The 15,663-nt window shown below is 40.6% G+C and overlaps 1 protein-coding gene across 4 annotated transcripts; it reads left to right on the top strand.

The window, feature by feature from the left end:
* The first annotated feature begins 869 nt into the window (after nt 1-869).
* Nucleotides 870-14,968, top strand: LOC143408080 (glutathione S-transferase theta-1). Of its 4 annotated transcripts, XM_076867402.1 has the most exons (6): nt 870-981; nt 2,839-2,926; nt 4,782-4,886; nt 13,171-13,216; nt 14,415-14,591; nt 14,774-14,968. In XM_076867402.1, the coding sequence occupies exons 1-6, from the start codon at nt 870-872 to the stop codon at nt 14,966-14,968; spliced, it is 723 nt and encodes a 240-aa protein (XP_076723517.1). The 4 variants fall into 4 exon arrangements, with proteins under 4 accessions (XP_076723517.1, XP_076723508.1, XP_076723526.1 ...); XM_076867393.1 differs by lacking the exon at nt 13,171-13,216 and having other exon boundaries at nt 4,782-4,932; XM_076867411.1 differs by lacking the exon at nt 13,171-13,216 and having other exon boundaries at nt 4,782-4,932; nt 14,415-14,604; nt 14,779-14,840.
* Nucleotides 14,969-15,663: the final 695 nt, after the last annotated feature.

Consider the following 15,663-nt stretch of genomic DNA (forward strand, 5'->3'; position numbering starts at 1 on the left):
AGCGATGGCCCTCCTTCCCACTCCTGGGAGAAGCTGTGTTACTCCTTTTTTTTTAAATAACTTTATTTTATTTATTTATGTATTTATTTATTTTTATGTGGTGCTGAGGATAGAACCCAGGGCTTTGCACAGGCTAGGCGTGCGCTCTACTGCTGAGCCATAACCCCAGCCCCTGGTATTTTTAAATAAACCCTGCTTTATATGTTTGCCTCCTCGTGCTTCTCTAGTGTTATGCTTCAACATGTGAGGAAACAAAACTCTGATAACCAGCCGTATCAGCAGCTTAAACAGGACTAGGACACTCAGGAATGTGATTGAGGGAACTGCTTTAGCACAGGAGCACACTATCAAATTTCAAGAGTGCAATTCAAGTGAGGCAAGTGACCGCAAAATGCTGAATACAAGCCTGAAGCTTTGCCACTTCCTGGCACCAGGATTGCTAGTGTTGTTCTAAGAGAATGGAGTCTGGAGACTGACTTTCTGGATCTATCATCACGCAATGCCTCGGTTTTCCCATCTTGGACACGGGGATGAGAGGAAAATTCTGAAACACACTACAGCAGGATGCACTTTGAAGACATTGTGCTAAGTCAAATAAACCGGTCACAGAAGAACTGAAACTGGGACTCCTCGCGCCTTCCTCGCCTGCTCCAGAGCATCTATCTGGTGTGAGTTCCTGGAGCACCAATCTCTAGGACACGCCTCCCCTCAACCACGCCCCCACCCTCTCGCTCCACTCACCCCTGCCAGGCTCAGCTGCTGGTGCGCTCCCAGCGCTGGAGCCGCCCAACACGGACCGGTCAAATATCTATCGTCAACGTTTTTGCTGTGTTCTGGGACTTGCGGGTCTGGTCATCGCCGCCGCCGCCATGGGCCTGGAGCTCTACCTGGACCTGCTGTCCCAGCCCTGCCGCGCTGTGTACATCTTCGCGAAGAAGAACGGCATCCCCTTCCAGCTGCGCACCGTGGAGCTGCTCAAGGGTGGGCCGGGTCTGGGGTTTGGGGAACTGAGAGAATAGGGGTCACTCTGGGAGGCACAAAAGCTTAGGGCCGCTTCCCGTGCCACCCACTTCCTGGGGACATCGCTGGTCTGGCTTTGGAAATCTTGTGAGAAAGGAGAACCAGCAAGGAGATCCAAGATTTGGGACTCCCCTAAATTCTGCTGTCCCATGGAATAGACAATAGGGGCTCTGCTGAAGCCGAATGATAGGGTGAAGAGTTGAAAGGCCTGGTGCCCGTGAAATAGGTGTGACCTGGGCCTTAAGATAGACGACCTCCAGAAAATAGATGGTTGAGAGAGGAGAGGGGTTAGGGAAACAAATGTAGTTAGGTCCCTCCCTTGGGGTCCCCAGTCCTGAGACTGACAACAACAACACAAAGAGGAGGCATTGCTTTGGGAACTTGTCTTTCCAGCTCTGTCCTTTACATTGTCCTACAGTGTATTGGGGTCCCTTTTGTCCCTTCCTTCTTCTGCTCCTCCTATTTTGCCTTACTTATCTTGTCCTCTGCCTCCCTTTCCTGCTGCCAAGGGAGACTGCCCCCATGGGGTGTTCTGGGAGAAGGACCCCCACCTTGGTGAAACCTGCAGCCTGAGCAGGGGATTGTTTCTCTTACAGACCTGTAGGGGATCCTCAAGGATAGCTGACAGACTCAGGCTCAAATCTGGCAGAGGTGGAGTGCTAAGAGGAGGTGGCTGCAGCAGAATATAGGTGGTGTTGGGTGATCAAGCAGGGTGACTCTATTTGGCTCAGCTTTCTGGCTGAGTTCTCCCAACACCAGGTGCCCCTCTCTTGGCCTTTGTGCCTTTTTACATCCTGGAACTTCACCTCCACCCAACCTCCTCTGGGGATTACCCACTTGCCTTATTCAGGGACTGCCTTTACAGAGTATAGGGCAGAGGAAAGGGTATGGTGGACAAGGGGATGTCAAGTTGGCTGTCAATTATATAGGTGCAGAGGGAGAGGTGCCTTTTCCACCAGAAAAGGAGGGGAGGATGCCTTTAGTGGAGGAATAGTCTAAAGGAAAGAGGGTAGCCTCAAGGGTGGAGGGAAAAGATGATCCAATGTAGCTTTGAGGAGATTCCACTTGATCCAGGGTTAATGGTGAACCACTGAGGGCCATGGGGCAGAGCAGCAATAGACTTAAATGATCTTAGAAGCTTTTCTGAGAGTGTCTGAAGGAGCAGAAACCATTAAAACAAGCTCAATGCAGAGACCTGGTTCTCAAGGGACACCTGGGTCATACCTTGCAGGAGTTGTGGGTAGGGCAGGAAATGAGATTGCTCCAGCTTCACCAGAACCTGAAAGCAGGGCCAGCTCTGTAGTCCTAGAGCCTAGGTCAAGGGGAGCAAGGGAACACAGATGGGCAATAAAGACTGATAACAAGTAAATAGATAGCAGAGAAAAGCCAATTTTTTAAGTGTTTTGTCAGACTATGGGGTACAGGTGCTGTTGGAAGTTAGAGATCCACTCAGGTGACCTGCCCTTGCAGCTTGGGGACACTCCAAGCATGAGTTTATGAAGTTGGCAATGGTGAAAATAAGAGGCCTAAACATCATGCCCTGCACATTGAGCTCTGTTGAGCGGGTGGAGAGGGGTTGGACAGAGGTAGTACCCGTGAGGACTTGTCAAAGGGTGTCAAGGTATATTTTGTTCCAGCTGCCAGAACAACCAACCCCTCCTTCCACTGAAGCCCCCCACCAGTTTGTCCCATTCAGGAAAGCAGACCAGTGGGGAGGAGAACCATGAAATTGGGCCTGAGCATCATAGGGAGTGGGCCCAGTCTACATGGAAGGCTCAACCTTCTCTTCCCACCCCTGTCATAATGGGCTTTCCACAGGCCAGCACCTCAGTGATGCCTTTGTCCAGGTGAACCCCCTGAAGAAGGTACCAGCCTTGAAGGATGGGGACTTCATCTTGACTGAAAGGTAATTGGGAACCTAGGGCTTCTGCCAGGCCTTAGCAGAACATCCTGCCCTAACCCATAGATAGTTATAGACAAGGAAACTAAAGACCTTAGAGATGAAGGGTTCCTTTGCCCCATATCCCACAGAGAGTTTAGATTGGAAGCCAGACCCCTCCCTACCTGTCTTCTTTTCTAGTTCACCAGGATGGTTGGAAAACCAGGTACCTACTTTACCTCTGTAACTGTCTCTGTTTGTTGACAAGAGTATCTCTGGGACAGAGATTTGGGGCAGGAGTGGATGACATTTCACCCACCATGGGGACGGCCCTCTGGCAATCTTAGGTCAGGATGGCCTGGTGGTATGTGGATTACCCAGTATCTCCATCTCTGGAGCCACTGTAGCTTCCCTATAGGTCTCCCTTCTAGGAGACCCTCTATACATGTGGATGTTTGGATGTTTTATATCACAGCAAATCCCAAGAAGTTGAAATCTCCCTCTTTAGGAAAGGCTAAGCCTTTTCCCAGTTCTGCCCTTTTGTCACATGAGTCACTTATTCCAAAGCAAGGAGAACCTAGAATTTTGAGATTTCAGAATCTCTGAAATTTTGAGATGCATGCACCCCAGTGAATTCCTCTAGCTTTCTCCCAGCACCATTCTTTCCTTTCTGCTGCCCCCTAGTGTCCTGAGTCCTTGTGTCAGCTCAGGGTTGAGCACCCTTGTGTACCAGCCAGGAGCAGTGAGCAACTTCTCCATTTCTCTTCTTTCACCCTGAAGAGGTCCATACTCATAGGGACCCACTCAGAGGTGCCTTGAACAATTATCTGGGAGCAGAAGAAGCACCAAAGAAGCTTGCTCAGAAAAACTGAGGCAGTAAGCTTGGGTGTGGATGCAGGAATCTTAATAGGGAACATGAGCCAGTGGCAGATACAGAGATTTTCTTACTTTTGGGTTGTGATACCCAATCATTGGGTTACACCAAGTTCCTGAAACTTTCCTATAGCCCCAGTGAATATATCCTCAATGTCCTTTAAGGATCATCCCCATCCCCATGCCATGACAGCCCTCATAAACCAGGGTTGGAGGAAAAAAAAATAGAGGCCATGCCTGTTCTGTTGTTCTAGGATTCTGAGCACCCAATGTTTCCTGAGTAAGGTTTTGTTTTTTTATTTTGGTACCAGGGATTGAACCCAGGGGTACTTAACCATTGAGCCACATCTCCAACCCTTTTTATTTTTTGAGACAGGTCTTGCTAAGTTGCTTAGGGCCTTGCTTAGTTACTGAGATGGCTTTGAACTTACGATCCTCCTGCCTCAGCCTCCTGAGCCACTGTGATTATAGGCATGCGCCATCATGCCCATCCTGAGTAAGGTTTTAAGGGGCTGAGCCACGGTGGTTGGTTTAAATAGAAGCTGATTCTTAACAGAAAGAATGACATAGAGAATAGAGGGATGATGTTGTTCTTTTTGAACAATCAGGTAATCCGAGGCTGGTCTGAATGACAATGAATGAGAGTATACACAAACCAGAAAGGACTGAGTTTCCTCAAGGCTCATTTAGATGCCACCCCCTCTAGGAAACTCTCTCTGATCCTCTGATCAAAAACTATCTCTGAACACTTAATGGGATACTCTGTTGTGAGATTTTCCCTGATGGTAGGAAAAAGTTGGGTATTAGCCCCAGAAAGACTCCCAGCTTTACCAATAAGAGCTGTATGCCCTGAGGCAAGACTCTTCACCTTTCTAAGCCTGCTTTCCTTCTCTGGAAAATAAGGCTTATATCTTAACAGATTATCAGGAAGATCAAAGAAGGTACTGGGTATTAAGTCCCTAACATAGTGCACTTCCCCCACCCATTTATATACCCCCCATACCCACAGTGTGGCGATCCTGCTCTATCTGACACACAAGTACAAGGTCCCTGACCACTGGTACCCTCAGGACCTGCAGACCCGCGCCCGTGTGGATGAGTATCTGGCATGGCAGCACACAACTCTGCGGAGAAATTGCCTACGGGCCCTGTGGCATAAGGTGAGGCTGGAAGGTTGGGGGATGGGGGGATAGTTAGGACTTTATCCCAAAGGGATTTGGGCAACATCCAATTCACTTCAGTTAGGGTATTTCCTACAGTCCTGTTTTCACTTCACTAATTATTTCTTCTGTTTTACTCAGCTGTTAAGCCCATATGTTATACTTTATTTAGGATATGTAGATTCATTTCTAGAAATTTTATTTGGCTGTTTTTTTTTAGTTTCCATTTCTCTGCTAAATTTACCATCTGTTCACCCAGGCTTCATTAATCTTTTTTCTTTTTTAACATATTATCATTGTTACTTAAAACTCTTTACCAGGTACTGTGGTGCATGCCTATATAATACTAGGTGCTCAGGAGGCTAAGGCAGGGGGATCGTGAGTTCAAAGCCAGCCTCAGCAATTTAGTGATACCCTAAGCCACTTAACAAGAACCTGTCTCAAAATAAAATATAAAAAAAAGGCTGGGTATGTGACTCAGTGATTAAGTGCCCCTGGGTTCAATCCCTGATACAAAAAAAGAAAAGAAGAAAGAAAAAGTCAGCTAATTTCAACACCTCAGTCCACCGATTCCCACCCCCCCTTGATTATGGATCACATTTTCCTGCTTCTTTATGTTTCGTAAGATACTATTGAATGCCAAATATTATATATAAAATAAGAATAGAGATTGAAGTATATAATAAACACTCCCAGGAAGGGATTGTACTTTCGTCAGGCATCCAGGGCACAAGGCTTATCTTCCAGCTAATAAGGAGGTGGGTTGGGTTGTGGCTTCAGGTAGTTTCAGTTTGTCTCTTGTTTCAAATACAGATAGTCCCCAACTTACAGTGGTTCATTTTATAATTTTTCAACTTTAGGATGGTCCATTCAGTAAAGACCATACTTTGAATTTTTATCTTTTTTTCTGGCTACTGATATGCCATATGATATGCTCCCTGATGTTAGGCAGCAGAAGCAAGCTATAGCTCTGGTGTACTTAGGTATACTAAGCTATAATGTTTAGTACATTAGCTATATTAAATGCTTTTTGGACTTACGATGTTTTCAGATTATTGATGGGTTTATTGGGACCTACCCCTTTCATAAATGAAGAAACACTATATTTTGAAGGTGGGACTGTGACACTGGTTCACTTCAGCAGGGCTCTGGAATCTAAGCACAGAAGATAGAGTGACAGGTGATTTCCAGGGGCTTGGGGAAGAGGTGAATGAGGAGTTATGATTAATAGGTACAGAGTTGAATTTTTGCAAGATAAAAAGAGCTCTGGAGGGGCTGGGATTGTGATTCAGAAGTAGAGTGCTTGTCTAGCATGCGTGAGGCACTGGGTTCAATCCTCAGTACCACATATAAGTAAAATAAGGTATTGTGTCCACCTACAACTAAACAATAAATATTTTAAAAAAGAGTTCTGGAGATGGCTCCACAACAATGTAGATCTACTTAAACTATGTACACTAAACTATATACTTTGAAATACACCCTGTGAAAGTTGCTGATACCAAAATGGAGTCACTTATGTCAAACTCCAACAAAATGCAGATGAGGAAGGTCATGTAAAAAGAGCTTTCATGAATACATGCTTGTAACCGGTTGTATCACAAGACATTCTTTTTAAAAAAAAATTGTAGTTATGGATAGAGACAGACTGCCTTTATTATATTTGTTTATTTTTTTAATGTAGTGCTAAGGATCGAACCCAGTGCCTCACATGTGCTAGGCAAACACTCTGCCATTGAGCCACAGCCCCAGCTCCAACATTCTTCTCCCCTACACACTTTCCACATTTTTGTTGATACATTATAGTTGTACATAATGATAGAATCTGTTGTTATATATTTGTGTGTGCACACAATATTACATTATAATTTGGCTAATATCATTCCCCAGCCCTTCCCCACTCCCTCTGATTCCTGATTCCTTTCTCTACTGATCTCCCTTTGATTTTCAAGAGATCCACTCCCCACCTTTCTTTTCCTTTTTCATCTCTAGTTTTTTTTTTTTTTTTTTTTTTTTTTTTGTTGTTGTTGTTGTTGTTTATGCAGTGCTGAGGATCGAACCCAGGGTCGCACGTGCGAGGCGAGCGTTCTACTGCTGAGCCACAACCCCAGCACTGCCCCCCCCCCCAGATTGGTTTATTTTGCTTAACATAATGAATGGTCTAGTTTCATAGATTTTCCTGCAAATGACACAATTTTATTTTTCTACTGAATAAAACTCCATTGTGTATGTATACCACATTTTCTTTATGCATTCATCCACTGATAGATAGCTAGGCTGGTTCCATATTTTGGCTATTGTGAATTGCGCTGGGTATGTATGTATCACTGTAGTATTAAGACTTTAATTCTTTAGGATAAATACTAACGAGTGGTATAGCTGGGTTGTATGATGATTCCATACCTAGTCTTTTGAAGAATCTCCATACTGATTTCCACAGTGGTTGTACTAATTTACAATGCCACCAACAGTGTAAAAGTGTTCACTTTCTCCACATCCTCAACAGAATTTATTATTATTTGTATTCTTTTTTGTTTTTGGCACCTTTGTCTAGTATTAGATACCTGTATTTATGTGGGTTTGTCTCTGGGTCTGTTTGGGTGCCAGTACCATGCTGGTTTTTGTTACTCTAGCTCTGTCGTATAATTTGAGTCCCAGTGCTGTGATGCCTTCAGGATTGCTCTTTTTGCTCAGAATTTCAGAATTCCTTTGGCTATTCTGGGCCTCTTATTTTTCCAAATAAATTTCAGAACGGCTTTTTCTAGTTCTGTGGAGAATGTCATTGGTATTTTGGTAGGGATTACATTGAATCTGTAAAACAGATTTTGATCACATGGCCATTTGTACAATATTAAGTCTGCCTATCCAAGAACATGGGAGGTTTTCCTATCTTCTAAGGTCTTCTTCAGTTTTTTCTTTCGGTGTTCTATAGTTTTCATTGTAGAGGTCCTTCACCTCTTTGTTAGATTAATTCCCAAGTCTTTTTTTTTTTTGAGGTTATTGTGAATGGAATAGTTTTTCTAATTTATTTTTTAGCAGATTCATTTTTAAAAATATCCTTATTTTTTTATGTGGTGCTGAGGATCAAACCCAGTGCTGGGAGATATTGATTTTTATGGCAAATTATTACTTTGCTAAATTTGTTTATTGGGTCTAGAAGTCCTCTGGTAAAGAATTTTTGGTCTTCTCAATATAGGATCATGTGGAAATAAATAGAAATAATTTTTAAAAGAAATAATTTTAGCTTTTTTAAAAAAATGTTTTTTAGTTGTAGTTGGACACAATACCTTTATTTTATTTTTATGTGGTGCTGAGGATTGAGCACTCTACTACTGAGCCACAACCCTAGCCCTGAGATTTTCTTTTCCTATTTATATTCCTTTAATTTCCTTTTTTTTTTTTTTTTTTTTTTTTTTTTGCCTGATTATTCTGGCTAGAGTTTCAAGGACTATGCTGAAAAGGAATGGTGAGAGTGGGCATCTTTGTCTTGTTACAGTTTTTAGAAATGCTTTCTTTCATTGCTTTTCAATTTTTAGGAAATGCTTTCAGTTTTTCTCAGTTCACTATTATGTTGGCCTTGGGTTTGTCATATATATCCTTTACAGTGTTGAGGTAAGTTCCTTCTGTTCCTATTTCCTCTAGTGCTTTAAACATGAATGGGTGCTGTACTTTGTCAACTGCTTTTTCTGCATCCATTGAGATAATCATGTGATTCTTATTATGAACTCTATGGGTAAACTAAATTTATTGATTTTTATATGTTGAACAAATCTTGCATCCCTGGGATGAAACCCACTTGATCATGATGCACTATCTTTTAAATGTGTTTTTGTTTATGGTTTGCTAATATTTTATGAATTTTTGCATCTATTTTTATCAAGGATGTTGCCCTAAAGTTCTCTTTCCTTGATGGGTCTTTATCTGGTGTTGGTATCAAGGTGATGTTGGCTTTGTTGAATGAATTGGAAGTGTTCCCTCCGTTTCTATTTCATGGAATGATTTGGGGAAGATTGATATTAGTATATTATATTCTTTGATGGACTGGGAACACTTGGCTGAGAATCCATGTGATCCTAGATTTTACTTTGTTGGAAGATTTTTGATAGTTGCTTCCATTTCATTACTTGATATTGATCTGTTTAAGTTTTCTATATCCTCATGGTTCATTTTGGGTAGCTCATATTTTTTGTCTAGGAATTTCTCAATATCTTCAAGATTTTCTAGCTTTTTTGAGTGTAAATTTTCAAAATAGTGATTTTTTTCACCTCTAATTTTGTTCGTTTCAGTCTTCTTTCTCTTTCTTTTGGTTAATTTGGCTAAGGGTGTATCAATTTTGCTTATCCTTTCAAAATACTAACTCTTCATTAATCCTTTATTTTTTTATTCTTAATTTCATTAATTGTGGTTCTGATTTTAATTATTTCCTGTCTTCTACTGATTTTGGTGTTGAAATTAAGTATTTCTTAATTTATCCCCTGATTTCTTCTGCTACCCATTAATCATTCAAAAATGTATTATTTAATCTGCAGACGTTAGAGTGGTTTCTGTTTTTTATCTTGTCACTGACTTCTAATTTCATTTCATTATGATCTGATAGGATGCAAGGAATCTCTGTTTTTTTGTATTTGCTAAGATTTGCTTTGTGACCTAAAATATGATCCATTTTAGAAAATGTTTCATGTGCTGCTGAGAAGAAAGTAAATTGAGTCATTGTTGGATGAAATATTCTATAGATGTCTGTGAGGTTCCATTTGATTGATAGTATTTTTTAGTTCTGAAGAATGTTTATTTAGTTTATGTCTGGATGATCTATTTAATGGTAAGAGAGGTGTGTTGAAGTCACCCAGTATTCTCATATGGTTATATGATATCATTATATTATCATATAATCATATTTGATTATTACTATTTAGAAGCATTTGTTTTTAGTATGTAGATGCACCATTGTTTTGGTGCATACATATTCATAATCATTATGTCTTATTTTTTTAAAAAATATATTTTTAGTTGTAGATGGACACACAGTATCTTTGTTAATTTTAAGTGATGCTGAGGATCAAACCCAGTACCTCACACATGCAAGGCAAATGCTTTACCACTGAGCTTCAGCTACAGCCCATGTCTTGTTTTTTGATGACTCCCTTAACCAGTATGAAGACACCTTCATTATCTCTTCTGACTAATTTTGGCTTGAGGTCTACTTTGTCTGATATGAGAATAACTACTACCCCTTTTCTTTACAAGTACCATTTGCATGGTATAGCTTTTCCCATCCTTTCACCTTCAATTTGAAGATGTCTTTGTCTCTAAGTTGTGTTTCTTGAAAACAATATATTGTTGGGTCTTGTTTTATGTATGTATGTGTATGTGTATGTATTTATTTATTTATTTATTTATTGAGACTGAGGTACTTAACCATTGAGCCACAACCCTAGTCTCTCCACACACACACACCGCCCCCCCCCCGCCCCGCCTTGTTTTTTTGGAGACAGGATCTCACTAAGTTGCTTAGGGCCTCACTAAATTGCTGAGGCTGGCCTCAAACTTTCAATCCTCCTGAGTCAGCCTCTCTAGTCCCTGAGCTTGTAGGTGTGCACCACTGTGCCTGGCTGAGTCTTTTTTTTTTTTTTTTTTTACCTAATCTGCCAATCTATGTCTTTTAATTGAAAAGTTTTGATCAGGTACATTCAATGTTATTATAAAGAGGTGATTTTTATCTCCTGCCATTTTGATTTATTTCTAATGTTTTTTTTTTGTTTTCTTTTAAATATTTTTTAGTTGTAGTTGGACACAATATCTTTATTTTATTTATTTTTATGTGGTGCTGAGGATCGAACCCAGGACCTCACACGTGCCAGGTAAGTACCCTACTGCTGAGCCACAACCCCAGCCCCTATTTTTAATGTTTAATTTAGACTTGATTCTACTTTTTTTTTTGTTGTTTTGGTATTTTAGATTGAACTCAGGGGCACTCAACCACTGAGCCACATCCCTAGCTCTTTTTATATTTTTATTTAGAGACAGGGTCTCACTGAGTTGTTTAGGACCTAAGTTGCTGAGGCTGGCTTTGAACTTGAGATCTTCCTGCCTCAGCCTCCCGAGCCCCTGGGATTACAGGTGTGCACCACCATGTGCAGCTTGATTCTACTTAAAAAAAATTTCCACTGGTTTATTTTTCCAAATGAGCAAAAGGCTATTTACAAATAAGCAGATCTCCAATCACGTATATTAAAATGGCAAGCCTACTAAATGTTTGAAATATAAATGAAAAAAAATTATTAAGGCACATTTGATCTATGAGTTAAAAACAAACATTCTGGTTTAATGATAAAGTCATTTCACTTTTGTCCAAGAACACTTAATATTTAGTACAATAGGAATGTAAAAATTAAGGAGGGAGAAAAGTGTCTTCAAAAGGAAATCTTTGGAGATTGGATTACTGCAAATAAAACATATCAACTACACTCCTGGTACACATAAATATTAATATTAATAGGCACTGATGAAATGGCAGAGCTCTAAACAATTGATATTAAATAAATTAAAGGTATTCAGATGCCTTGATTCTCCTTTAATTGAGTATTATTGCAGTTAACTCATCCCTATATTGGTTTTCATTTTTATTTTTCATGAAATATTGAGTTTGTTTTGTTGGTCAGCCTTTGTGGTTATGAATTCTTTTAGTTTCTGTTTATCCTGGAAAGTTTTCATTTCATATTTAATTCTAAAGAATAATTTTGCCAGGCATAGTAATCTTGGCTGGCACCCATTTTCTTTCAAAGCTTGATATATTCCAAGCCCTCCTGGCTTCTAGGGTCTGGGTTGAGAAATCAGTTGAAATTCAAACTGGTTTACTTGTACATATGATCAGTCATTTACCTCTTGCAGCTTTTAAAATTCTGTCTTTATTCTGTGTATTAGGAATTTTTATTATAATGTTTCTTAAAGTAGATCTATTATGATATGTCTTTTTGGAGTTTTATATGTCTTGAATTTCCATCTCATAAGATTTGGAAAATGTTCTAATATTTTATCATTGAAAATATTGTGCATATCTTTCATTTGTATTTCAGAGCCTCTTGCACCCTAATGATTCTTAAATTTGGTCTGTTGATGTTATCCCAGATTTTTTAAAATATTCTGATCATGATCTTTGCTTTGTGGTCAGCTTTATTTTCAAGATTATGTGCTTTCTCTTCAAGGCCTGAAAAATCTATCTTCAAAGTGGTCTAATCTTTCTGTTGAATTTTTAATTTGGTTTATTGAGTCTTTCATTTTTGGGATTTCTGTTTGATTATTTTTTAGGATTTCTATCTCTTCATTGGAATGATTCACTTCCTATATTTTCTATTCTTACCTATTCTTTTAGCCACAGATTATTTTGTGAACTTCTCTCTCTTAGAAACCCTGGTATCTATTGATACTTTAACTCAATGTGTGGCCTCTGCTGATCTCAGTACCAGCACCACTTTGAGAGAAGTCACTGAACCCTACTTACCTCAATCACTTTAGAGCCAAAGCACACATTATATAACCTATGAAAATTAAAAAAAAAAACTTGTTGATAGTGTTCTCCACAGTTCCTCTAATCCAGTTATAAACTTGAGAAAAGTTCTGGAACAAGTTGAAAAATTAGTTATGTCTAGTTATGAAGTACAATAAAATTTCTATAATATTATATGAAGGCTGAAAGGGGGAAGAAGAAAGATTAGGCAAGAAAGAAAAAAAGAGGGGAGGAAAGAAAAGATAGAAAATCATAATAAAAACAAAGATTAAAATAAATATTAAAAACAAATGAGAAAGAGGTGGGTGAGGGAATTTCAGGTAGCAACAGATGGTAAGAAGAGGGAGAATAGTGAGCAAGAGAAGGAAGTATAAATTTGAACTAGGAAAATAAAGAAATAGAGAATGATTCCAATTAATGTTTTAAACCATAAGGAGAAATACATTGAAATGGGTTGAAGGTACAATGTTGGCTATTAGGGTAACAATTATCAATCAAGACAAAGAGTGATATATATGCTCAAATTTGGCATTAGAGTTATTTACAGTAAACCATGTCAAGGCAAAGAAAATTCTTGTTGAACCTTGGTTTGAATTTCATTAGGATTTCAGACATTTAGAAGATGTCCATCATTCTTTGACTTTGGATCCCTCCAATGGTTCTGGGGCACAGGAGCCACTCCCCTAGTTGCTATGGACATCCCACCAGTGTGTTCTGGTTTATCAGGGACATGCTGCTGATTGCTCAGAGGGTACAGTGGGTATGATGCTATGTCTGTTGGTTGTTTCTATTGTGTGCAGGAGTTTGGGAGTCAGGACTCTAGGCTGTTCCTCTGATTGCTGTGGGTCACTGTGTATCCACACCCCTTTACAGGATCTTTTTCATGGTAAGGTAGAGCCTAGTGGCTCTCTGCAAGTACAGGCCCTGGGGTTGTGGATTCTCTGCAGGTGATCTGTGGTGCAGAAATATTCCCTCTGGCTAATGCAGCTCACTGATGATGGATTCTTCTGTCTCAGCCACCTGTGCACTGCAGCCTCTGAAGAGGTGGCCTCCAACAAGACTGAAAAGCACCATCTAGGTCTGTCTTGTGCTTTTGATGCAGCCAAGAGATCCAGTAAACTTGAGATGGTTGAGGCTGCTACCTGTGAAACATGGCATGCTGCTTGACAGTAAACTTCTAAGTAGAAGGAGTATATGCTAAAAAAATGTTAAAAAGTAGAGTATGGAAAATAGACAAACCAATAACATGGTTGTTTATTATCATATCAAGTATTATGTATAGCACATAATTGCATGTGCTATACTTTAGCATGACTGGGAATGCAGTAGATATGTTTATGCCAACAGCACCACAATACATAATACTTTATATGATAATGGATGACTAAGTTACAAGTTTATGTATTTACTTTACTATACTTTTTTATCATTGTTTTAGAATATATTCCTTCTATTTATACAAAAAAAATGACTGTAAAATAGTTTGTTGTGTTATACCAGCAGTAGCTCATCCATTTCTTGTTGATCATGTCTCTTGATTTCTTCAACAGGCCATTTTGAGTGATTGACCTTTGCCAATCAGGTTTAAGTACACTCTGTGATGTTTATACAATGATGAAATCTAATGACACATTTCTCAAACCATATCCCCACCATTAATCGATGCATGATTGTACATCTTAGGCTAGTTCCCTCCCCACAAAGTATTAAAACCATTGTTCAGATCCCCATTTGAGTGGTCCTCAAAGAGGTTTGAGTAATTTTGTCTGATATCCCAAGGGCTCATCCAGTCAGAGATCAGGGAAGCAAGAATATACCTGGGAAAAGAAATCCCTTGGAAATTTCCTTGCAGGCCTAGCTAGGTCATGGAAAAAAGATGAATAGAACCAAAAAACAACTCCAAAGTTGGAGGTCTTGTATTCCTACAACCATGGCTAGGCTGTTCTCTAATCCCCCACTTTGCCTGCCCCCTCACCAGGTGATGCTCCCTAATTTCCTGGGCGAGCAAGTATCTCCCAAGACACTGGAAGACACAGTGGCTGAATTGGATGTGACCCTGCAGTTGCTCGAGGACAAATTCCTCCAGAACAAAGACTTTATTGTCGGACCCCACATCTCCCTGGCTGATCTGGTAGCCATCACTGAACTCATGCATGTGAGTGCCATGGGTAGTGTGGGCCCACTAGATGGAGGTGCTGAAGTCCTATTTATGCTGTCCACACCTGGCTGCGAAATTATGCTTGTGCATGGAAACCCCTGCTGGAGTACTGGGGTCCACAGACCAGACAATGAGGTAGGTCCTCAGCTTTACCTCACTTTATTGTCTTCTTCCTACAGCCCGTGGGTGCTGGCTGCCAGGTCTTCCAAAGCCGACCTAAGCTGGCTGCATGGCGTCAGCGAATAGAGGCTGCAGTGGGGAAGGACCTCTTCCAGGAAGCTCATGAGGTCATCCTGAAGGTCAAGAACACTCCCCCTGCAGACGCCACCATAAAGCAGAAGCTGATGCCTGGAGTGCTAGCCATGATCCAGTGAGCTTGGAGGCCGCCCCACCCCCGCACTGTGAACATGTTCACAAAGCACCTTCATTTCCTGTGTGCTGTGGAAAGCAAGCCCAGAGAGCAAGAGTTACTTGCCATGATCCCACTGCCAAGGCTCCATCACAGTCATGATAAGGACACAAACCCAGACCTTTAATCACTGCATTTTATTTTTTAAGTTTAGAGAATAAACCTAGGTTCAGACTTATTTTGTTTCTAGCTCTGTATAATTTATTCCCTTCCTCTGTCCTTGATCCTGGTCTTGGTCTCTATCTGAAAGACAACCCCCTTTCCCAGTGAGGGTTGGCTTCCTCCTCATGGTTGCTAAGAATGAAGTCACAAATGCCCTGTAGCCTTCTAGTTCCTGGGGAATGATTTGTCATACAGCATAGGGGTCTGTAGACATCTCATGTGTTATTTACAGGCATGTTTACTGATCCATCAATTGGACTGGCCAGTCTCCCAGGACATGGCCCTTTGGCATGTAGTATTGTTAATCACCAGTCCTGCATCTGTCCTGAGGAATTGGTCAGGAGGAGAAAATTCATGAGTACAGGCCTTCAGGGGCTTAAATGCAATGCTTAGGCACTTAGCTACAAACTGTAAACAGGAACAAAAGTCTCAGATTGCATTTTAGAATAATATTCTGGTTGCCAGTGGTATTTGGATTGGAGGACAGCCAAGGAGGAA

The sequence above is a fragment of the Callospermophilus lateralis genome, chromosome 1, assembly GCF_048772815.1.
Source record: "Callospermophilus lateralis isolate mCalLat2 chromosome 1, mCalLat2.hap1, whole genome shotgun sequence".
Taxonomy (NCBI): domain Eukaryota; kingdom Metazoa; phylum Chordata; class Mammalia; order Rodentia; family Sciuridae; genus Callospermophilus; species Callospermophilus lateralis.

Coding starts and splice junctions, on each gene's coding strand:
- LOC143408080 (XM_076867393.1), top strand. CDS start 870: ATGGGCCTGGAGCTCTACCTGGACCTGCTGTCCCAGCCCTGCCGCGCT. Junction 982..2,838: donor CACCGTGGAGCTGCTCAAGG/GTGGGCCGGGTC, acceptor GGCTTTCCACAG/GCCAGCACCTCAGTGATGCC. Junction 14,592..14,773: donor CCATCACTGAACTCATGCAT/GTGAGTGCCATG, acceptor TTCTTCCTACAG/CCCGTGGGTGCTGGCTGCCA.